This window comes from Carcharodon carcharias, chromosome 16, assembly GCF_017639515.1.
Source record: "Carcharodon carcharias isolate sCarCar2 chromosome 16, sCarCar2.pri, whole genome shotgun sequence".
NCBI classification, from domain to species: Eukaryota; Metazoa; Chordata; class Chondrichthyes; order Lamniformes; family Lamnidae; genus Carcharodon; species Carcharodon carcharias.
Genome location: NC_054482.1, coordinates 79,519,220 through 79,543,201, shown reverse-complemented (window position 1 = coordinate 79,543,201; position 23,982 = coordinate 79,519,220). Strand labels below are relative to the sequence as shown.

At 41.4% G+C, this 23,982-nt stretch overlaps 1 protein-coding gene across 2 annotated transcripts in view; it reads left to right on the top strand.

Moving 5' to 3' along the window:
* Nucleotides 1-18,871, top strand: part of akr1a1b (aldo-keto reductase family 1, member A1b (aldehyde reductase)) — a 30,944-nt gene extending 12,073 nt beyond the window's left edge. For both annotated transcript variants that reach the window (XM_041208450.1, XM_041208451.1), the window contains 7 exons: nt 2,932-3,051; nt 4,631-4,782; nt 7,691-7,886; nt 8,492-8,691; nt 10,271-10,343; nt 18,080-18,166; nt 18,584-18,871. In XM_041208450.1, the coding sequence (XP_041064384.1) occupies nt 2,932-3,051; nt 4,631-4,782; nt 7,691-7,886; nt 8,492-8,691; nt 10,271-10,343; nt 18,080-18,166; nt 18,584-18,649 (894 nt within the window). In that variant the 3' untranslated portion in view covers nt 18,650-18,871. The remainder of the gene's footprint in view (nt 1-2,931; nt 3,052-4,630; nt 4,783-7,690; nt 7,887-8,491; nt 8,692-10,270; nt 10,344-18,079; nt 18,167-18,583) is intronic.
* The last annotated feature ends 5,111 nt before the right edge of the window (nt 18,872-23,982 follow it).

Sequence of the window (23,982 nt, the reverse complement as noted above, 5' to 3'; positions counted from 1 at the left end):
AAGGGGTGCTTACCCTTGGGAGCAGTATATTTTTCCACTTTGGATACTAACCTGGGACTGTTTGATGCTATAGCACAGCTAGATGCAGATTAAGGCTCCATCTGCTCTGCTGAGCAACATGTCTTTTATACTAAATTTCAGGCCAATATTTCCACTGCAGGAATAATCAGAATCACAGTGCAGAAGAGGCCCTTCAGCCCATCCAGTCTGCACTGACACGTGAGAAACACCTGACCTACCTACCTAATCCCACTTGCCAGCACTTGGCCCATAGCCTTGAATGTTTTGATGTGCCAAGTGCTCATCCAGATACTTTTTAAAGATGTGAGGCAACCCGCCTCCACCACCCTCCCAGGCAGTGCATTCCTGACCGTCACTACCCTCTGGGTAAAAAAGTTCTCCCCCTCATCCAACTCCCCCCCCCCACCCCCCTGCCAAAACCTCCTGCCCCTCACTTTGAACTTATGCCCCCTTGTGACTGATCCTTCAACTAAGGGGAACAGCTGCTCCCTGTCCATGCCCCTCATAATCTTATACACCTCGATCAGGTCACCCCTCAGTCTTCTCTGCTCCAACAACCCAAGTCTATCCAACCTCTCTTCATAATTTAAATGTTTCATCCCAGGCAACATCCTGGTGAATGTCCTCTGCACCCCCTCCAGTGCAATCACATCCTTCCTATAATGTGACAGCCAGAACAGCACACACTACTCCAGCTGTGGCCACACCAAGGTTCTATACAACTTCAACATGACCTCCCTGCTTTTGTAATCTATGCTTCGATTGATAAAGTCAAGTGTCCCATGTGCCCTTTTCACTACCCCACTTACATGCCCCTCTGCCTTCAGAGATCTATGGACACACAGGGCAAGGTCCCTTTGTTCCTCAGAACTTCCTAGTGCCTTGTCAAATTATTCCTTCCAAAGTGATCACCTCACACTTTTCAGGGTTAAATTCTATCTGCCACTTATCTGCCCATTTGACCATCCCGTCTATATCTTCCTGTAGCCGAAGACACTCAACCTCACTGTTAACCACCCGGCCAATCTTTGAGTCATCAGCAAACTTACTAATCACCACAGACCTGGTGCCTGCACAGTTGACTCGAATCCCTAATCATTTCTCACTCTAACTATTCCTATGATATCCCTATGAGATTTCTTATTCGTACAAAAATATCAAGACTCCCAAAATGTATTTCACTGACTTGTACAGAGGGAACAAGAAAGGATACACTTGACGTTATCAGCCTGAGTTATTATTGAACCCTGGTTGTGAAGAGATGAAAAGATGGTGTGCTAACCAGGTGTGTGTCATTTCTGAGGAAGTTGAATGTCCATCAATAGAGAAAAGTGGCTGACTAATTCTTCAGTACTATCACAGAAGAAATAGTCCTCTAGGATAGCCTATCAATGCCTGGCAGATCGTCCAAGAACAGCAGTAGTACACTTTTGGAAACATCAGTCAGCCGGACTCTTGGCTGGAAAAATGTGTGTAGGGGAAGGGATGTGGAGAACCCATAAGGGCCACCAACAATGTTTGTGTGCATGTGCATGACATCAGTGTTTTCCATAAATCTATTTATAGATTATCTCTCTTCAGAATGTATACACATCACAAAAGTCAACAGCTACTCATCAAAGTTTCCTGGAACTTTAACTAATTAGTTACTTACCTGTACATATTTTGCTAGAACTGTAGATGTGTTGCACAGAGTATATCAGTGCAAACCTTTTTATATGTTAACCGTCAATAAGTGAAGTCCTGTTTATCTGTCATTGATTACAGTTCAAGCAAATAAGCTCTTGTTTACCCCTTCTGGCCATAAAAACCTAGAATAATAGACTGCAAAACTACCAGGGTACTGTTACCTATACAGGTGTGTGTGAATGTGCCTTGGGATGAGATGAGAAGACCATATGGCCCATTGAGCCTGTTCTGCCATTCAGTACATCTTGGCTGATTTAGGTCTTCAGCTCCACGTTCCTGCTTACTCCCCATAACCCTCAATTCCCTGAGGCACCAAAAATCTTTCTATCTCGGCCGTAAATATATTCCATGATGGAACATCTACAATCCTCCGGGGTAGAGAATTCCAAAGATTCACAACCCTTTGAAGAAATTTCTCCTCGTCTCAGTCCAAAATGACTGACCCCTTATCCTGAGCCTGTGCCCCTGTGTTTTAGATTCCACAACCAGAGGAAACAACAACTCAGTATCTACTCCATCAACCCCTTCATCTAGAATGTCTCAATGAGATCACCCCTCATTCTTCTAAATCCCAGAGAATATAGAACCCAATTTACTCAGCCTTTCATCCCAGCAACCAATCTGGTGAACCTTCGCTATATTGCCTCCAATGCAAGCACGCTTCCTCAAATATGGAGACCAAAATTGTGCACACTACTCCAGGCGTGGTCTCATCGAAGCCCCGTACAATTATTGCAAGACTTTATTCTTGTACTCCAATCACCTTGCAATAGTCAACATGCCATTTGCCTTGCTGTACTTGCATGTAACTGTGTTCCTCCGAACATCAATATTTAGAATTTTCATGTATTTTTTTAAAAAACTGCTTTTCAATTCTTATGACCAAAGTGAATAACTTCAGTTCCCCACGTTATTCTTCATCTGATGACACCTTGTTGTCCACTTGCTTAACCTGTCTACCTCTTTGCTGTTTCTGTGTCCTCACAGCTTGCATTCTAACCTAGCATTGTAGCATCAGCAAACTTAGCTACATCCCCTCTTTTACCCACTGCACACCAATCTCCCTCCCAAAAAGTGCCTTGCTTCTTCGTTGTGGCAGAGTTGAGATTAACACATTTTTCAAATAGCAACTTTTCCCCAATAGAATTTTATTCATGCTGCCAGGGGCCTTGGAATTGCTCTTTTGGACAATGTATGATCATGTTTGCTCTTTTTGTTCAGGTAAAAGAAGCTGTCTGGAATGCTTTGAAGATAGGTTACCATCACATAGACTGTGCTGCAGTATACAACAATGAAGTTAACATTGGAGAGGCCTTTAAGGAGCATGTTGGTGCTGATAAGGTATGATGTAAGAATTTAAGTAACCCATTGATGAGATCCATGCTATAGGGTTAATGAGCTTGGGTTTGTTTTTGGCAAGGGTTCCCAAACTGTGGGTCATGACTCCCCCCAGGGTGCTGGCACGAACAGTTGGGGTTTGAACTCCCTCTCATCAGTGACTGTGGAACGGAAACTCAGATGGGCTAGTCCTGCGATCGGTTCAAAGGCCTTTTGACGTGCGCGTGCACAATTTTTTTCCTTGCCTTGGTCCAGTGGTGTGACCTAATGAAATCAGCGCTAAGGGCTGACCACTGTCTCCAACAGAGCCAGCAGAACAATAGCTGAAAAGAAAAATCACTGAAAGATCTCCACCCCTCCTGCTCTCGCTGCTCCGGGCCTCCACCCCATTAAACTACCGTCAGGAATCAAATACATTTGCCATAATACTATTTTCTTTTGGGGGTGAGCCAAGAGTTACCGTGAACTGACCAGGGCTTATTCAGGTTATATAATAAAGTAACAATTAACTAGTCGTTCTCCACCACCTTGAAAAAGTTAGTATTAAAAACTGTAACATTTTTGATCAAGTCTGAGTTTAACTGTTGCATCAAAACACTTGCCTAGTATCTCTCAGGTGTGCTGGTTCCAACTTTTGGGGAATGCCTTCAAATTATCATTAGTCCTGGTTTCTCAGCCACCTTCTGGAGAATACTAATGTTATAAGTTAGAAGCTTACAGTACGTTACTGAAACAGTTGGGTTATGCTGTTTGACATTATAGTCATTTATGGTACTGTATTTATACTGTGAACTGCAGATCCACAATGATCTAAACAATCAGTCTACAAATTTATGATTTCATATATCTTCAGACTTCCTTGCAAGGTGCATTAATTTTTTTCAACTGAAAAGTAGTACACTGTCAAACACTTAACAAAAACTGGCACCTGACTGATACGCAGCAGTTTTTTTTGCCTGTATGTTTCAACTATGTTGTCCCTATAGAGCTACAGTTTCCCTGAAGTTATTTGGCAGCCATTTTTAATCAGCCTGTGCCCAGATGCTTTCTATAATTTAAGGACTTTTTTTGTATTATGCCTGACTGGTATAGATAAATTTCTTTGTGACAAAAACTAAACCATACAAAAATATTCATTACATGCTTGCATTTTTGTAAGTTTGAACATAGCAAGGTTAGAAATTTAAGTTCACTTCAGCTTGGGCCTTTAAAATTTCAGTTGGCTCCTACAGGCCAACTTGTGATGGTTCAATTTTGTTTTTACACTGGAGCAACAAATAATGACTGGCAACCCAATCTGGATACTCTTAAACATCATATAAGTAAATTGGTGAGGACTGTTTTGAGGGAATGACAATCTCATTATACAATAAATTGACAAGCATTCATATTGTCACAATGATACTGTGCTGATGAATCAAAAAACAAAATGTGTTTTGAATGTTTTTTAGATTTTAGAAAATCAAACAACTAGCCTTTTTGATCCATATAAGCATATTGTATTTAGCTATATATGTAAAGTTAACAAAACATCCAAGTGTACAGAAGAATTTAATTTTTATATATACATTTTATTTCGTAGATGGTAAAGCGTGAAGAACTTTTTGTGACCTCCAAATTGTGGAACACTAAGCATCATCCTGAAGATGTGGAAACTTCCTGTTGCAAATCACTGCAAGACCTGAAGCTCACTTACCTGGATTTGTACCTGATTCACTGGCCTCATGCTTTTGAGTAAATCATAGTTAATATCTACTATAAGCCTACAGACTCCCACAATCATACTTGCTCTCACCTTGCTTCCAATGACACGTTTCCATTCTCCAGTTTTTTTTCTTCCCTGTCGGATCTGTTCTGACAATGTTATCTTCCAACCCAGTGCTTCCAATATGCAATAAAGACAGAAAATGCTGGAAATACTCAGCAAGTCGGGCAGCATTTATCGAGAGAAATGGAGTTAACGTTTCAGTTTGATGACCCTTCTGATATGTTTTTCTTCAACTGAAAGTTCCCCTCCGCTGTGGTTACTAGGGGCCTCAATTATTTCTGTCTCATTTCCTGCACTTCTGTCCTGGCCTCTTTCTACCACCCATCCCCAACTCTCCCAGTACCACTATAGGGCTCCCTTTGTCCTTGCCTTCCATCCAACCAGCCTCCACAGCAAAAGACCATCCTCTGCCATTTCTTCTACCTACTGAATGACGACACTGCCAAACTTTCCTTTCCCCTCCCCTTTCAGCAATCCAAAAGAACTGTTCCCTCTGTGACACCCTGGTCCATGCTACATTCACCTCCAACAACCCCTGTCCTTCCCATTGCGCCTTCAAGTGCAAGTGCCGGAGATACAACATCTGCCCTTTTACCTCCTCCCTTCCCACTGTCCAGGGCCCCAAACACTCCTTCCCAATGAAACAGCAATTTACTTTTACTTTAAGTTTAACATACTGTATTCACTGTGCACAATGTGGTCTCCACTACATTGGGGAGACCAAGTTCAAGTTTGGTGGTTATCTTGTGGACCACCTCCACTTAGTCTGCAAACATGACAGAGCTTCCAGTCACTTTTCATTTTAACACTCCATTCCACTCTGATCTCTCTGTCCTTTACCTCCTACACTGTTTTAATGAAGCTCAGTGGAAGTTTGAGGAACAAAACGTCATATTTCAGTAAGGCAGATCACAGAATTCTGGACTCAACAATGAGTTTGACAGTTTCAGATAAACGCTGGTTACATAAAATAAAAGTATAACACTTTGGATGCCCTGAAGAGTCATACGAACTCAATGTTAACTCCGTTTCTCTCGCCACAGACACTACCAGACCTGCTGATTCCAGTATTTTTTTATACCACTGCTCACGTAATTTTTGCACAGCAGTTGTTGATAATTCTGCTGTTGCCATTTGCGTCTCCTCTAGACATATCTTTGTTTCTTTACTTGAGCCTTTAATATCTCCTTTATTCCTGCACAATCATCTCTTTTGTGTCAGGAAGATATAATTTTCATAATGTTATTGGAATTTATTTGTAAAGTAGAGTAATATTGGGGTCTGTGCGTGTGGGACTTAATTGAATTAAAGGCAGCTGGTCTGAAGGCTTTGATGTATCAGAAGGTAAGCTAGGTTTGAAATGTTAAATAGGTAAACATGGGGGTAGTTTTAGAATGTGAGATGTAAAGGGAATATTTGCATTTTTAAATAAACCAGACGAGTTTGAATTCAAGAGGGTGTGAAATGTTTCACTTTGCCAGAAGTTAAACAGTGTGTTTATTTTTTCCCAATGATCACTGGTAAAATTAGTACTATGATAGATTTTTATTATTAGAGAGGTAAAGTCCAAAGATATTGTGAAACAATGGGAATTTGCATTCAATGGGGAAAATATGCATAAAGGAGAGAAGACTGTGTGCAAGGGAAGGCATTCTAAGATCTAACAAGTGTGAAAAGCCTCTAAGTCTCAAACTGCTGTCTGCAAGAAATGAAGTTAAGAAAACTCACTTTGAATTTGACTGTTCAGAGTATCGTGTTACTTTGCCTGGTCTTTTAAATTGTGTTTTGCTGTTGCCTTAATGGAGGTGTAACTGGGAGTTAGGGGATCTTGGAGTTATCATAATTTGTAAACCCATATGTGCTTAAAATCTTTTTTTTTCAATTTTTAATGAAGGTTTAATTCAGTTTTATAAGAAACCTATAAGACTCAATGGTCATTACTATGGAATTCAAAGCATGTGTCTCAAAATATATACAAATTGCAAAACAGTTGTCGCAGTTGTTTCAGGTTTCCCTTTGTAAATGCTGAGGTGCTCAAATCCTAATCGGCTGTGCCATAACATTTGTCGTTTAATTTCTTTTGCCTTTCACCCTGTCACCAACTTTCTTTTTTGTTCTTTCCTCCCCTCCTCCTTTTCCCTGACTCGGTACTTGCAAAAACCTGTTTTAAATGAAACTTTTTCCAATTCTGATAGGTCATCAACCTGAAATGTTAACACACTCTCCACTGCTGCCAGTCATGAACACTTGCAGCATTTTCTGTTCTTTTTAGGCTTGTTGGCGGAGTAGATATTTATTTGAGAGTTGATTTATAGCAATTTTAGTTCTGGAAATAAAATATAGATTGATGAAAGCAAAGAACTGCGGATGCTGGAAATCCAAAACAAAAACAGAAATACCTGGAAAAACTCAGCAGGTCTGGCAGCATCAGTGGAGAAGAGCACAGTTAACGTTTTGAGTCCTCATGACCTTTCAACAGAACTAAGTAAAAATAGGAATTTCCTATTTTTACTTAGTTCTGTTGAAGGGTCATGAGGACTCGAAACATCAACTGCGCTCTTCTCCACTGACGCTGCCAGACCTGCTGAGTTTTTCCAGGTATTTCTGTTTTTGTTAGATTGATGACGCTTTCCTTTGATTAATTATTGTGTGCTTAGTGGCCTGTTGAAAACCTAGGCCATTGTCTTGCATAGAATGCTAATTACAAAATTGGTTTTGCATTACTGTATCCATGTAAATGAGGGTTTGTGATCAGGTCACATAGAAACCATAATTATCAATAAGACTCAACATTTCTCAGCAGTAGTTTGTGTATCTTGCATGTTCTACAGCATTTGTGTTGTGATTCAGTTTTGAATTTTTTGCTGTTTACAGACGAGGTGATGACCCTTTTCCAAAGAATCCTGATGGCACAATACGATATGCTTATACCGATTATAAGGAAACTTGGAAAGCTATGGAGGAGCTAGTGAAAAAGGGCTTGGTGAAAGCCATTGGACTCTCAAATTTCAACAGTCGACAGATAGATGATATACTTTCCATAGCTACTATCAAACCTGCAGTGTTGCAGGTAAGAACATTTTTGGGATATTATTGTAATCCTATCAAGTGAACATAATAAACACAATGCTGTAAATAACTCAGCATGTTATTCAACATCTGTAGGAAGTGTCTCAGGTCGATGACTTTTTGTTTTTATTTCCTGTTTTCAGCATCCATAGTGTGTTGCTTTTTGTATATAATCTGTTTGTTTTTCAAAAACTAGATATCTTGAGCTGTCTTCTAGACTTTCTGGAGTGTTTTGTGGATTCTAAAAACCACATCCTGAAAAACATATGACTATATAATTTGTAGTGCTGTATAGCATTGATATTTCTCAGCATTCACAATGAATTACTTAAGTGCAGTAACTGGGACTAAATGCAAACCATGATTTATTGATTATCTGTATTTGCACATATAACCTTTTTTTTCTCTTCTAAGGCTTGTGTAATTACCATATAAACTAACTCATCTGGGTTGGTGACGGGAATAACATTTCCCTGAAAATTGTTTCTGGTGCTAAAGTCTCCCTACAAGTTACTCTTAATCCAAACTGTCTTTTAGATCTAGCAACAAGGCACAAGTCCTGATTGTTTTGCATGACTCAAAATACATTTACTTGTATATCCTTAGGTTGAATGTCATCCATATCTTGCCCAGAATGAGCTGATTGCACATTGCCAGAAGCGTGGGTTGGTGGTGACTGCATACAGTCCTCTTGGTTCCTCTGATCGGCAATGGAAAGACCCGGATGAGCCATTGTTACTTGATGATGCAAACATTAAAACACTAGCTGATAAACATGGGAAATCAGCTGCTCAAATTATGCTCAGGTACAAGCAATGACTGCACTAAGATTTGGAAAGGGAAATCTATCAGGAAAATGATTAAGAAGCTGCTTAAAGCATGTTGTTTTCTATTCTACTTATGGTGCAGAATGTTGGACCATTGCAGAAGATTGACAGGAAAAAGATCAATTCTTTTCAACCTTAGTGTTTCTGAAGGATGCTGAGGGTGAAATGGACTGATGGATGCACAAATGAGTGGGTATTACAACAAGTGGGAGTTGACGACAGACTTATAAGAGTGGACAGGTGGAAGTAGGAATACTTGGGGCATGTGGCATGAAGCAATGGTGTCAGAAAATATAATGCTGAAAGGTATAGTAGAGGGAAAACGTAACGTAGGTAGACAGAAGACTAGATGGAGTGATAACATCATGGAACTAATCAGTTTGAGTTTCATGAGGGCAAGGAGAGCATCACAAGATCAATGCAACTGGAACAGGAGAGCGCATGTTACCACATCAGCGCTCTCCCTGAATCATCTGCATCACCACCGCAGAATCTATAAACTATCATAAGGATTAAAGCAATTCAATCAGACTAATCCCAAAAGAAATGAACAGCACAATCAGTTGTTTAAAACAAATTACTTTTGGTGGGGCTTTAGTCAGGAAAGTGTATTGTAATATGTATTCTGGCTCTGACTCCCACAGTCAGATGTTTTGGACAGCCATTAGAGAAACCATAGGATGTGACAGGGCACTCAATTGGTAGATATGCAGGCCTTTGCCTATGGGACTTGCCCAAATGAGGAAGTGTCTTCTCTATCTGGCAACTCTAGTAATGTTGCTGGCTGGTCTCCCTCCCTCCCAACCCATTGTGGTGAAGCAAAGCCCCATCTACTGCAAATACCCAGGTGACACAATTGTAGAACATATGCCAAGTAACATAAGGATACACTGGAAGACTGAATTTAGAATGTGATTTTTAGGTGTCTGAGAGATACGAGTTGGGTGAAAAGTATCGATTGAGTGCTCAGGAATTCACTGGAAGAGAACCGTTTGCAACTGTGCAAGTCCCAAGCCTTTGTCAAGCTAGTGGTAACTCTTCACTGGTTTAGCTGTCTCAAGATATTGCTGGGATAAAGATGAATAGTATGAATTTGAAGTGCTGCCTTGTTTGTATTGAGATCTTTCCAACCTTTTTTGTCTGGTATAATTATAGTTCAATTTTTCTTGTTTAATAAATATTTTATTCTTTGTGTTAAAAGTTCTTCGGAGCCCAGTCAATTTGTTCAGTAATTTTCCTCCATGGTTTTTAAAAAAAAACTTAGGGTCTGTCAAGCCAGGTTTCACTCTGGGCTCTGACTTTTCCAGTATTAACATCAGCTGGGATCATAACATTACCCAGATATCCCCGTCTGCACATCCAGCCTGACCCAGAATATGGTCACAAGCTGATAACGAATCTCTCTTCAGTTCTGATCCAGTGACCCGTAGGGTAATAATACAGCCCTGTGAGAGCTCGTTAGCATTAGTCAATGAATTGGAATTAATGAATGAAACTTTTGACTCTAGGTTTTCCAGTTATTTCCATGTAACTTCATGCAGACATCTCTGCTTTGCAGGTGGCAGGTACAGCGTGGGGTGGTAGCCATTCCCAAGAGTGTCAATCCAGCACGAATTGCACAAAATCTACAGGTAACATGGATGTTTCACCAATGTTAAAATTGACTCCATTTATTGTTTCTATAATTAGTAAAGCAACAGCAGGAATGGAAGTCCGTTATTTCTACATATAAATTTAACTTAAAGATTCTCATCTCATGTTCATAACATATGCAGTGATCTTGTGATGAAAAGGCTGTTGCAGATGAAGAAAGCTATTCCACCCATATTAATTCAGCTATACAGAGAGGTCCTAATATTTCCATCCCTTGCAATATTCAATTGTTCTTTAAATGATTGTTTCCAGGGTTTTTCTGTATGTCACTGATTAAAGTGTAACCGGAATTTCATCAACCCAAATCACTGACACTGCAGATTAGTCTCGTGGTTTTTCTCTGCACTGTCACCGTACTTAAATGTCTGTGTCTTGGCCACCAGAACTGAATCAAAATGATAACACTTGATTTACTAATTACACCTTGGCGTGCTTCCCATTAAAATTCAGTGATTTCCAATCCTCTGCTTTCCTACTGTAGGGAAGACCAGTGTGCACTCCCAACTATCCTGCTCTCAAAGCTGATTGTATTATCTTCCTGTCAGTAGATTTCATTGGAATCGCTCCTAAAATATAAAATTGGATCCCACTTGAACAGGAGAAGCAATGTTCTGACTTCAACTCTCTAGATTCCCCCTACTTATTGCATTAAATCATAACTTTCAGTCATTCATGTCACACAGGATGGAAAACGTCACTTCAAATTCCTCCCACAAGCTCATTTTATCAAGACCTGACACTAAAAAGAATCACAGGAAAGTAAAAGTAAATGACTAACAGCATCTAGCCAGCTGCAGTTACACTTTCCCTGTGATTCTACATTCTGTTCTGTCCATGTTTCTCCCTTGCAGTTGCTCTCTTTCCTCCTAATCTCACTCCAATTGCCAACTAATCTAAATGCTGCAGATAGTCAGCACCAGACAGCTAATAACCAAGGCTAGGACTATTAAATCATGAAGCAGTACTCCAGACAGGGTCTGAACAAAACTCTACAATGGAAGCCTAATTTCATAAAGGCTATCTGTACCTTGTCCTGCTTTCTACCCTTAATTAGCACATTCCTTAGATATCACCACCTTCACATCTTTGTCCTTTTGTCTGTGACATCTTTTGGTTATCTCTACCTATCACTGGCCCTTTATCCAGCTCTACTTGTCCCACAACAAAAACAGAATTACCTGGAAAAACTCAGCAGGTCTGGCAGCATCGGCAGAGAAGAAAAGAGTTGACGTTTCGAGTCCTCATGGTCATGAGGACTCGAAACGTTAACTCTTTTTTTTCTTCTCCACCGATGCTGCCAGACCTGCTGAGTTTTTCCAGGTAATTCTGTTTTTGTTTTGGTTTCCAGCATCTGTTGTTTTTTATCATCTTGTCCCACCCCCACTTAAACCAGCTTATATTTCACCTCTTCTGTTTTTACTTAGTTCTGTTGAAGGGTCATTCGGACTCGAACCGTTAACTGTGCTCCTCTCCACTGATGCTGCCAGACCTGCTGAGTATTTTTTTTGTTTTTGTTTTGCTTTCACCTTTTTTTTGTGTTCTAGCTACCTTGAGAGAAAGACCAGCATTCCCTTAACCTTCCTTTGATTATTTCTTGTACCTGTATAGTAGTTATGGTGATTCTGTAGAGTTCCTTGTCCTTCACCATTAAGAAAATATTCTGATTTATCTTTCTCTAAGCCAAAGTGCATGGCCTCTCATTTCCTCACGTTTAACTCCATCTGGGAATGCTCACTCACCTACTGTCCATCCACTTGTAGTTTCCTGCTCCCATCTAACTTAATGTGATTTCAAACTTGTCTTTTGCAAACTTGGATATACAACACTCTGCTCTTTTTATTCATTCATGGGATATGGGCATCGCTGGCTAGACCAGCATTTATCGTCCATCCCTAACTGCCCTTGAGAAGGTGGTGGAGAGCCACAGCCTTGAGCCGCTGCAATCTGTGGTGTAGGTACACCCACAGTTCTGTTAGGGAGGGATTTCCAGGATTTTGACCGAGCAATATTTCCAAGTCAGGATTGTGAGTAACTTGGAGGGGAGCTTTCAGGTGGTGGTGTTCTCATGTGTCTGCTGCACTTCTTCTAGATGGCAGTCGTGGGTTTGGAAGCTGCTGTCAAAGAGCCTTGGTGAGTTCCTGCATTTTGTAGATGGTACACTCTGCTGCCACTATGCATCAGTGGTGGAGGGAGTGAATGTTTGTGGATGAGATGCCAATCAAGCGGCTGCTTTGTCCTGAATGGTGTTGAGCTTCTTGTGTTGTTGGAGCTGCACTCATCCAGGCATGTGGAGAGTATTCCAACACACACATGCCTTGTCGATTGTAGACAGACTTTAGGGAGTCAGGAGGTGAGTTACGTGCCACAGGATTCCTAGCCTCTGACCTGCTCTTGTAGCCACAGTATTTATGTAGTTAGTCCAGTTCAGTTTCTGGTCAATGGTAACCACCAGGATGTTGATAATAGGAGATTCGGCAATGGTAATGCCATTGAATGTCATGGGGCAATGGTTAGATGGTCATTATCCACCACTTGTGTGACATGAATGTTACTTGCCACGTGTCAACTCAAGCCTGGATATTGTCCAGGTCATGCTGCAAATGGACATAGACAACTTCAGTATCTGAGGAGTCACGAATGGCACTGAACATTGTGCAATCATCAGTGACCATCCCCACTTCTGACTGTATGATAGAAGGAAGGTCATCGATTAAGCAGCTGAATATGGTTGGGGCTAGGACACTACCCTGAGGAACTCCTGCTGTGATGTTCTAGAGCTGAGCTAATTGATCTCCCACAACCATCTTCCTTTGTGCTAGGTATGACTCCAACCAGTGGAGAGTTTTCACCCTGACTCCTGTTGACTCCAGTTCTTCTAGGGCTCCTTGATGCCACACTTGGTCAAGTGCTGTCTTGATGTCAAGGGCAGACACTCTCCCCTCACCTCGGGAGTTTACCTCTTCTGTCGATGTTTGAACTAAGGCTGTAAAGAGGTTAAGATCTGAGTGGCCCCGGCGGAACCCAAACTGGGCGTCAGTGAGCAGGTTATTGCTAAGCAAGTGCTGTTTAATAGCCCTGTTGAGACCCCTTCCATCACTTTACTGATGATCAAGAGTGGTCTGGTGTGGTACTTGGTTGGGTTGAATTTGTTCAGTTTTTTGTGTAAAGGACATACTTGGGCAGCTTTCCACATTGATGGATAGATGCCAGTATTCTAGCTGTACTGGAACAGCTTGGCTAGGGACGCAGCAAGTTCTGGAGCACCAGTCTACAGCACTAGTGCTGGAATATTGTCAGGGCCCATAGCCTTTGCAGTATCTAGTGCCTTCAGCTGTTAATTGATATCACATGAAATGAACCGAATTAGCTGAAGACTTCCAGAGGAGGCCAAGATGGATCAGTGGCTCAGCACTCATGGCTGAACATTGTTGCAAATGCTTTAGCCTTAACTTTTGCACTGATGTGCTGGGCTCCCCCACCATGAGCATGGGATATTGGTGAAGCTGCTACCTCCAGTGAGTTGTTGACTTGTCCTCCATTCACTGGCAGGATTGCAGAGCTTAGATCTGATCCTTTAGTTGTGGAAATGCTTATCTCTGTCTGCTGCTTAGCTATTTGGCACAAAGTAGTCCTGTGCTGTAGCTTTACCAGGTTGCCACCTCATTTTTAGTTATGCCTGGTGCTGCTCCTGGCATGCTCTCCTGCACTCTTCATTGAACCAGATTTGACCCCAAGACTTGGTGATAACGGTAAAGTGTGGGATATGCCAGGCCATGAGATTATAGGCTATGGTTGAGTAAAATTCTGCTGCTACTGGCCCACAGCGTCTCATGGTCTTAAGTTGCTAGATTTGTTCAAAGCATATCCCACCCAGCATGGTTGGTTCCCTCACCACCTGCTGCAGACCAGTCTAGCAGCTATATCCTTTAGGGCTCAGTCAGTACTGGTGCAATCTAGCCAGTCTTGGTGATGGACACTGAACCCCCCCCCACCCCCAGAGTGTTTTCTATGCCCTGGCCACCTACAATGCTTCCTCCAAATGGTGTTCGATATGGAGTACTGATTCACCAGTTGAGGACATGGTAATCAGCAAGAGGTTTCCTTGCCCAGGTTTTTTTACCTGCTGCCATGAGACCTCATGGGGTCCGGAGTCTATGTTGAGGACTCCCTGGCAGCTCCCTCCTGACTGTGTTGCCAGCTTTGCTGGGTCTGACCTGCCAATTGAACATGCCATACCCAGGGATGGTGATGGTGGTGTCTGGGACATTATTTGTAAGATATAATTTTGTGAGGGTGGTGATATCAGGCTCTTGCTTGACTGGTCTGTAAGACAGCTCCCTTAATTTTGGCACAAATCCCCAGATGTTAGGAGGACTTGGCAGTGTGTCAACTCGCAGACACTTCCTCCTACCTCCCCTTGGACCATAACCCCACCATTGAACATCAAGCCATTGTTTTTAGGACTGTCACTGACCTCATATCCTCGATCTTCCCTCCACAGCTTCCAACCTCATGGTTTCCCAACCTCAGACGGCCCGTTTCTACCTTCTACCCAAAATCCACAAACAGGACTGTCCCGGCAGACCGATCATGACAGCCTGTTCCTGCCCCACGGAACTCATTTCTTGCTGTCTTGACTCCATTCTCTCTCTCCTTGTCCAGTCTCTTCCCACTTACATCCATCATTCCTTTGACACTGTACATCATTTCAACAATTTCCAGTTCCTTGGCCCCAACCTCCGCCTCTTCACCATGGACATCCAATCCCTCTACACTTCCACACCCACTGAGATGGTCTGAGGGCTCTCCACTTCTCCTTGAACGGAGGCCCGAACAATCCCCATCCACCACTACTCTCCTCCGTCTGACTCAACTTGTTCTGTCACTGAACAATTTCTTCTTAAACTCCTCTCACTTCCTCCATATAAAAGGTGTGGCTATGGGTACTCGCATGGGCCCCAGTTATGCCTGTCTCTTTATGGGGCATGTGGAACATTCCTTATTCCAGTCCTACTCTGGCCCCCTCCCACAACTCTTTCTCCGGTACATCGATGATTACTTCGGTGCTGCTTCATGCTCTCGTCGGGACTTGGAAAAATTTATTAATTTTGCTTCCAATCTCCACCCCTCCATCATTTCCACATGGTCCATCTCTGACACTTCCCTTCCTTTCCTTGACCTCTCTATCTCAATTTCTGGCGATAGACTGTCCACCAATATCCATTACAAGCCTACCGACTCCCACAGCTACCTCGACTACAGCTCCTCACACCCCGCTTCCTGTTAGGACACCATCCCATTCTCTCAGTTTCTTCGCCTCCATCGCATCTGTTCTGATGATGCCACTTTCCAAAATAGTTCCTCTGACATGTCTTTTTACCTTCCTTAACCGAGGTTTTCCACACACGGTGGTTGACAAGGCCCTCAACCGTTTCCGGCCCATCTCCCACGCATCCGCCCTCTCACTTTCCTCTCCCTTCCAGAACCATGATAGAGTCCCCCTTGTCCTCACTTATCACCCCACCAGCCTCCACATTCAAAGAATCATCCTCCGCCAACTCCAGCATGATGCCACCACCAAACACATCTTCCCTTCACCGCCCCAAACCCCTGGCGGCATTCCGCAGGGATTGTTCCCTCTGGGACACCCTGGTCCACTCCTCCATCACCTCCTACACCTCAACCCTCTCCCACGGCACCTTCCCACACAACCGCAGAAGGTGCAACACCTGCCCCTTTACTTCCCCTTTCCTCACCATCCAGTGGGCCTAAACACTCCTTTCAGTGTTTCTGTGCTTCACTTGCACTTCCCTCAATTTAGTCTACTGCATTCGCTGCTCCCAATGCGGTTTCCTCTATATTGAAGAGACCAAACGCAGACTGGGTGACCACTTTGCGGAACACCTTCAGTCTGTCCACAAGCATGACCCAGACCTCCATTTCTCTTGCCATTCCAACACACCACTCTGCTCTCATGCCCACATGTCCATCCTTGGCCTGCTGTAATGATCCAGTGAAGCTCAACGCAAACTGGAGGAACAGCACCTCATCTTCCGACTAGGTACATTACAGCATTCCGGAGTGAATATTGAGTTCGACAACTTTAGATCATGAACTCTGTCCTCCATCCCACCCTGCTATTTGCAATAATTTATATATTTTCTTTTCCTACCTATTTCCATTATTTTTAAATGTATTTCCATCCATTTGTCTTATCTCTACCTTTTAGCCTATTTTGATCCCTTTCGCAGCCCCCCCCCCACCCCCCGCCCCAACACCAACCCACCTAGGGCTATCTGTCCCTTGCTCGTTCTGCTTTCTACCCTTAATGTCACCATTAGCACATTTCTTAGCTAATATCACCACCGTCAACACCTCTTTATCCTTTTGTCTATGACTTCTTTTGGCAATCTCCACCTATCACTGGCCCTTTATCCAGCTCTACCTGTCCCACCCCACCCCTTAAACCAGCTTATATTTCACCCCTTTTCTATTTTTCCTTAGTTCTGTTAAAGAGTCATACGGACTCAAAACGTTAACTGTGTTCATCTCCGCAGATGCTGTCAGGCCTGAGTTTTTCTATGTATTTTTGGTTTTGTTTCCAACAGGGCTGATTTTGCCGTTGTCGTTTCTGGTGCCTAGGCCGATACCAGATGGTCTGTCTGGTTTCATTCCTTTTTAGACTTTTTAGTGGCTTGGTACAACTGAGTGGCTTGCTGGGCCATTTGAAGGCCACAGCGCTGTGGTCTGGAGTCACATGGACAGTAGTGAACCAGATGGGTTTTTCCGACAATCGTTTCATAGTTATCATTAGCCTTTTTTATTGAATTTAAGTTTTCCCCATCTGCCATGGTGGGATTCCAACCGAGATCGAACCCTAGTACACTAGATTACTAGTCCAGTGATAATGCGCCTACACCACAGCCTTCCCCTGCCTCTGTCCAAGTCGTAGTGTATAAGGGGGAAAATAAAAGTCAGGCCCCAGTACAGATCCCTGGCAAGCACTGCGTGTTACGTCTCATCAATCCAGAGAATGTTCTTTTTACCCTTGACTGTATCCTAGTCAATTACCAATCCATGGAACAAGGCTTCCTCCAATTATGTTTCATTTTTGCTAATATTTTCTTGTGGAATCTTCATCAGATGCCTTCTCTAAGTCTATATAGTCAACCTCCATGGACACTCCCCTGTATACCTGGCTAGTGACCTTCTCAAATAAATTTTAACTGGATTAGTCAAACCTGACAGGCCCTTGACAAATTGCTGACACTCTTTATAAGCTGCTACTTGTTGAAATGATCAGTCATTATGTTTCTGATAGATTATTTTAATGCTTTAGGTTGGAAATAGTTAAAACTTTTGTGAAAGTGACACTATTTTGTTTCTCTTCAATTTTTTCCTCGGGGCTTCAAACAAAAACTACAACATCAAGATCCACTAAATCTCTAAGTTACATCTCTTCCCTAAAGAAGTTGACCAGGCAATTTTCTGCTTGTTCTCTGCCAAAGTCACTTTTCAACTAGGTATGAGAATCTGTTTAAGAAGGAATCGATTGTATACTCTATCTTCCCAGCGCCCCCTCCAATCAATCCCTTTAAAATGTGCTAATGCGTATAACTGTAGTTATTATTTTGTCATTTTATCCACAAGTAATGCTGCCAAATATATAACACCAGAAAGTTTTCAGAATATTGCAATATTTATTCTCTACTAGGTGTTTGATTTCACCTTGACTGAAGATGAGATGAAAAGAATTGGAAATCTCAGCAGAAACTGGCGTTACATTGTTCCAAAAATTAAAGTAAGTATGCATGACCTCCCCATGCCCCCTACACACACTTTCTGTCCACTCCAGATACACTAGCTCATTCTATGACTCTGTCGGCCAAATGAGACTTCCTACACATATGAAGGCAGTTGACTTTCAATCTTGAGGGTAAGATTGCAATCATTTATTCACAGTCAAGTGCTATATAGCTAGAGCTGCTGACTTTTCCAATCTTTCTCTTTGGATTTTCTCAGAGGCAAGTCTACTTTTAGCCAATTCAGCTACCATTTGATGAAGCTTTTAATATTGGCAAGGTATTAAATAAACTTGTGATCACTAAAATGCAGCAGAAAATATTAAACATTTAGTTAACAATTAGGTAACTCGTGTGCATAGCAATGTCAAAATATTTCTTGTACTAATCATTTTTTCCTCCTCTTGTTAACACAGATTGACGACAAATTTGTGCCCAGAGATGCACAGCATCCCCATTACCCTTTTAATGATCCATATTAATGCCTACGGGATCAGATGCTTCTGCCTTGATATGTTTGTGCCATTATGCAAAAATTAACTTCATATACCCATTACTATTGAGATTTAATCATTCTTTTTATGTATAAAAAGGAATGTTTGAAGAATCTTCAGAATAAAGCCACATCTTGTAGCTTTTTAGATTGTCAGCACAATTTCTGTAGAAACTTCAAATGCTTAAATAAAATAATTGCTGGAGAAAAATATTGTAGACTTGAATTCAGATTTTCCTTTTCCCCCAATTTCCTCTCTTTTTATATAAAAGGAAATGACTTTGAGAGAGAAACAGTTTGACATTCTAACCACCTCTCCCTCATCACAAACAAAAATCACTAACTGCGTGTGTATCTAATTAAACTGTTATCCCCAGCAAAAGCTACAGTTTGTAAGTAGGTGAATGAAAATTTTGCCATACTAAGTAATCGCAGTCTATTATACCTCTTCAAAATGTTGGCTATCCTGTTTGGGGATGGAGAAATTGTTTTTTTTAATAGGAATATTCAATCATCCAGGTGCTGGTTGGAAGTGTACATCTTTTTTGTGGAGGATGAATTTACTTTGAACATGCAAAGTTATTTTCATCACTACCATGTATCACCTTCCACTCCTTCAGATACAATACCTCTATAGCTCATAAAATATTCATAAAGGATTGAATCAATTCTGATTCCATAAAGGGTTCATTCACCTTGTCCAACCGGGCTTGGATGATTGAGCAATTGTTTCTTCCAATTTCCTTAGTGACTTAACCATAATTATAAATAGGAACCAGTGTAGGCCATTTTGCCTCATGCTTGCTCTGCCATTCAATTTGATCATGGCTGATTTGATTGTGGTCTTAACTTCTCTTTCCTGTCTGTCTCCATAACCCTTGACTTCCTTGTCAATCAAAATTTGTCTAACTCAGGCTCGAATATAATTAATGACCCAGCCTTCAATGCTCTCTAGAGAATTCCAAAGATTAACAGCCCTCTGAAAGGAGAAATTCCTCCTCATCACCATCTTAAATGGGAGACCCCTTATTTTGATATTTTGCACCCTCGTCCTAGATTCTCTACTAAGGAGAAACATTCAGCATCTACCTTGTCAAGCCCCTTTGGAATCATAAGTTTCAATAAGATTACCCCTCATTATTCTAAATTCCAATTGATATAGGTCCAATCTGCTCAACCTTTCCTCAAGACAACCCCCTCATCCCAGGAATTAACCTAGTGAATAATCTCTGAACTGCCCCTAATGCAAGTATATCCCTCAATTAAGGAGACCAAAATGGCATGCAGTACTCCATTCCCATTGTAATGAAGGCTTACATTTCATTTGCCCTCCTAATCATTTGCTGTACCAGCATGCTAACTTTTTGATTCATGTACGAGGACACCCAGGTCCCTCTACCACAGCATTCTGCAACCTCTCTTTATTTAATTATTCTACTTTTCTATTCTTCCTGCCAAAGTGGACAACTTCACATTTTCCCACTTGATACTCCATCTGCCAAATTTCTGCCCACTCCCATAACCTATAAATTGCTCTGCAGATTTTTGTTATCCTCCTCACAACTGGCATTTCTACCTATCTTTGTATCATCAGAAAATTTCACTACAATACACTCGGTCTATTCATCCAAGGCATTATAGATTGTAAATAGTTGAAACTGTGGAAACCCACTAGTTAGTTTGTTAGAACTTGAAAATGACACATTTATCTCTACTCTATTTCTTGTTGGTTAGCCAATTCTCTATCCGTGCTAACATATTACCTAAAACACCATGAGCTCTTATTTTGTCACACTTTATCAAATGCCTTTTGGAAATCCAAATGCACTGCATCTACTGGTTGTCCTTTATCCGCCCTGCTTGTTACATCATCAAAGAACTCTAAATTTGTCAAACATTATTTCCCTTTCATAAAACCATGTTGACTCGGCCTCTTTCGATTCTAGCATTTTCTCAATGACAGATGTTAGGTTAACTGGCCTATAGTTTCCTGCTTTCTGTCTCCCTGCTTTCTTGAGTAGCAGTGTTACATTTGTGCTTTATCAATCGGCTGGGACCTTTCTCAGAATCCAGGAAATTTAGGAAGATTACAACCAATGCATCCACTATCTCTGCAGCCACTTTTAACCCTAGGATGCAAGCCATCAGGTCCATGAGACATGTCTCCCTTTAGTCCTCTTAGTTTTCCTAGTACGTTTTTATTCTAGTAATGGTGATTACAAGTTCCTCCTCCCCTAATTCCCCTTGATTTTCTACTACTCCAACTAAGGTGAATTTCCATGTGAGATAGCAAAAATAGGAACAGGAGTTGGCCATTTAGCTTCTTAAGCTTGTTCATCATTCAATCAGATAATGGCTGATCCATGGCCTAACTCCATATACCATATACATCAGGTTAACATGCCTCAGTTAAGAACTACTTATGACTTGAATTCATCTCTTCACTTGGGAAATGAGCATTCAATCCACTTCACTAATCAACCCATGTAGGGAGAGGAGCTGTAAGATGTGCCAGTACAGGAAAGGTAAGAGCAGAGATTACCATACACAAGATGGATGGATGGATGAGTTTTAAAAACCAGACTCTGAAATATAAACCTTAATTTATGTTTACTTTCCCCAAAAGATCTGCTGAATCCTTGAAGTCCGTCAAAATAAAAATTCCATGGATATTACTTCAAACACTGATTTGGTGAAAGTAGTGAACACATTCTGGTGATTTTTGGTTTCTTTACAATCAGATCATAAATTTACTAACTGCTGATGTCCTGTTTTGTGCCATATTCTTCCATTTATGTCATTAAATCATCCTATTTGAGTCTTCTGCTTTGAATATAAACCTATTTAATGGCAAGATTCTTAAATGAATATTAATAAAGTTGTTAAAATAGTGTTAATTCCTCTGCTTATTTGCCTACAAGCAACTGATACAGCATCTGACCATAAGTGTAGGACACGGGTTTTGCAAATTTAACTCTACTTAGTTCAAATTTGTGAAGCTATTTTATAGCGTTTAGTGCTTTGTGTTTCACTGTTGTTAATTCAAAAGAATAAAATTTCATTGTTTGCTCTAATTTTGAATCTATAAAAATGTTTCAAAACAAATTTATTGCAAATTACCCAGCTTATAATTTTTTCAACCGAGAACTAGAAGTTTTAAAGTCATAAAAAGGGAGTAGGAGATTTTTGTACATTTTAATGTGTGGAGACCACTGTCCAACGGAGTTTCATTTAGTTGCCAGAGGCCTAATCACAGTTGAGCACCGTGACTGCCCTTTTAACAACATTTGATATGTGAACTTGTGTGCCAAAGAGAGAATTTTTTAAAGCCAGATCCTGCTATGGCACTTCTACAGTTCTAATCTATGGTATAAGAAAGCACTGTTTGAATAGAGAGCCACAACTTTCAGGTGTATGTCCCCATTATTCACTTTCATTCCTGTTATAGTTCAAGGGCCCATTGGAGGCTTTTTTCTCCCCTTTTTAGACCCATGGTTTGTGAATGTTATAATAAGCATAGAAAATGTTATATGGTGTTGATCACATTAAATTGATTGCAGATTATAAGGATGAAGTTCATTACATTACTTGGAAGAAAGAAGAGTCTAATTATATAATAGACTGGTTACAGTGCAAAAGATTTCAACTTATGGTAACTCTGCTGGCTCTAAAGAGCAATTAATGCTACCCACCTTTTAACCCCCACCACCTACCCCTCTCTCTCTCTCTCTCTCTCTCTCTCTTTCCCCCCCCCCCACCCCCCCCCAGCCTTTTCCCTGTTGCCTGGCAATTTTTTTCTCTTCAAATAATCATCCAATTTGCTTTTGAAAGCCACACTTTGAGTCTATCTCCACCATACTCTAAGGCAGAACACTCCAGATCCTAACCGCTCATTGCATAAAAGTTTTTCCTCATGTTGCCAATACGACTTTTGCCAATCACCTTAAATCTGGTTCTCGATCCTTCCACCAATGGGGACCATTTCTCCCTATCTAACTCTGACCAGATTCCTCATGATTTTGAATATCTCAATCAAATCTCAACCTTCTCTAAGCAAGATCACAATGCATTAGATGAGGAACTTCAATGTCTATCAGTAAGAATAGTTGCCAGATAGTACATGTAGCAAGTGGCGAGAGAATCAATGTGAAGGGAAAATGTAGTTGATCTAATCTTCACCAATCTACTTGTTGCAGATACATCTGTTAATGATAACGGTGGTAGGAGTGACTATTGCTCAATCCTCTGGAGACAAAATACCATCTTCATACTGAGGACACCTATTGTATTTTGTGGCACTGTCACCATGATAAATGGAATAGATTCAGTGCAGATCTAGCACTGAAAACTGAGGAACCATGAGACACTGCAGACTAGCAGCAGCATCAGAATATATTCCACCATGGTCTAACCTCATGGCCTAGCATATTCTTCACTCTATCATTGACCATCCCTGATTCAATGTACCTGATAATGAAATGCCAACCAGGTGAAGCTACAACCCAGAACTTGCATGCTAAACAATAGAAGCAGCGCTCTATAGACAGCTAAGTGATCCCACAATTGATGTATCAAATCAAAGCTCTGCAGTCCTGCCACATCCAGTTGTTAGTTTCCCATTCACAACTAATGGGGAGGAGGATGGGGCTCTGTAAACACTCCCACCCTCAATGATAGCACAAGTCCAAAAGACAAGGTGCTCACAATCATCTTTGGCCAGAAATTTCAAGTGGATGATTGTTCCCTGCCTCCTGAGAACACCACAGTCAGTCATGGCAGTCTGCAGTCAATTGCATTCCCTCCACATGATATAAAAAAAACCCACTGTGTACACTGGATGTAGCAAAGGCTATGGGCGCTGATAACATCTGGCTATAAATAATATGGCTGCAAGAGCAGAACAGAGGCTTGAGTATTCTGACTTTCCTACTGCCTCCCCAAAGCCTTTCTCCCATCTACAAGCCAAATGTCAGGAGTGTGAAGGAATACTCTCCACTTGCCTGCTTACCACCACCACCTCAAGGAAAATAGCAATGGGCAACTAATGCTGGCCGAGCCAGTGATGCCCACACCCTGTGAAAGAACTAAAGAAATTGCAGCTCCATCAACCTTCAAATTTGATACCATTCAATACAAATCAATCAGCTTGACTGGCACCCCATCCACTGAACCTCTTCCTTTGACAACCACAACACCTTCACTAGATTGCATGGTTCCAGCATCATAGATGACAACCTTCTGGGCATCTGTACTCCTCATCACTACATTGCATCTAATATTGCAGGCAAATTGTGGAGGGAGTTGAAGGTAGAGGCATAGATT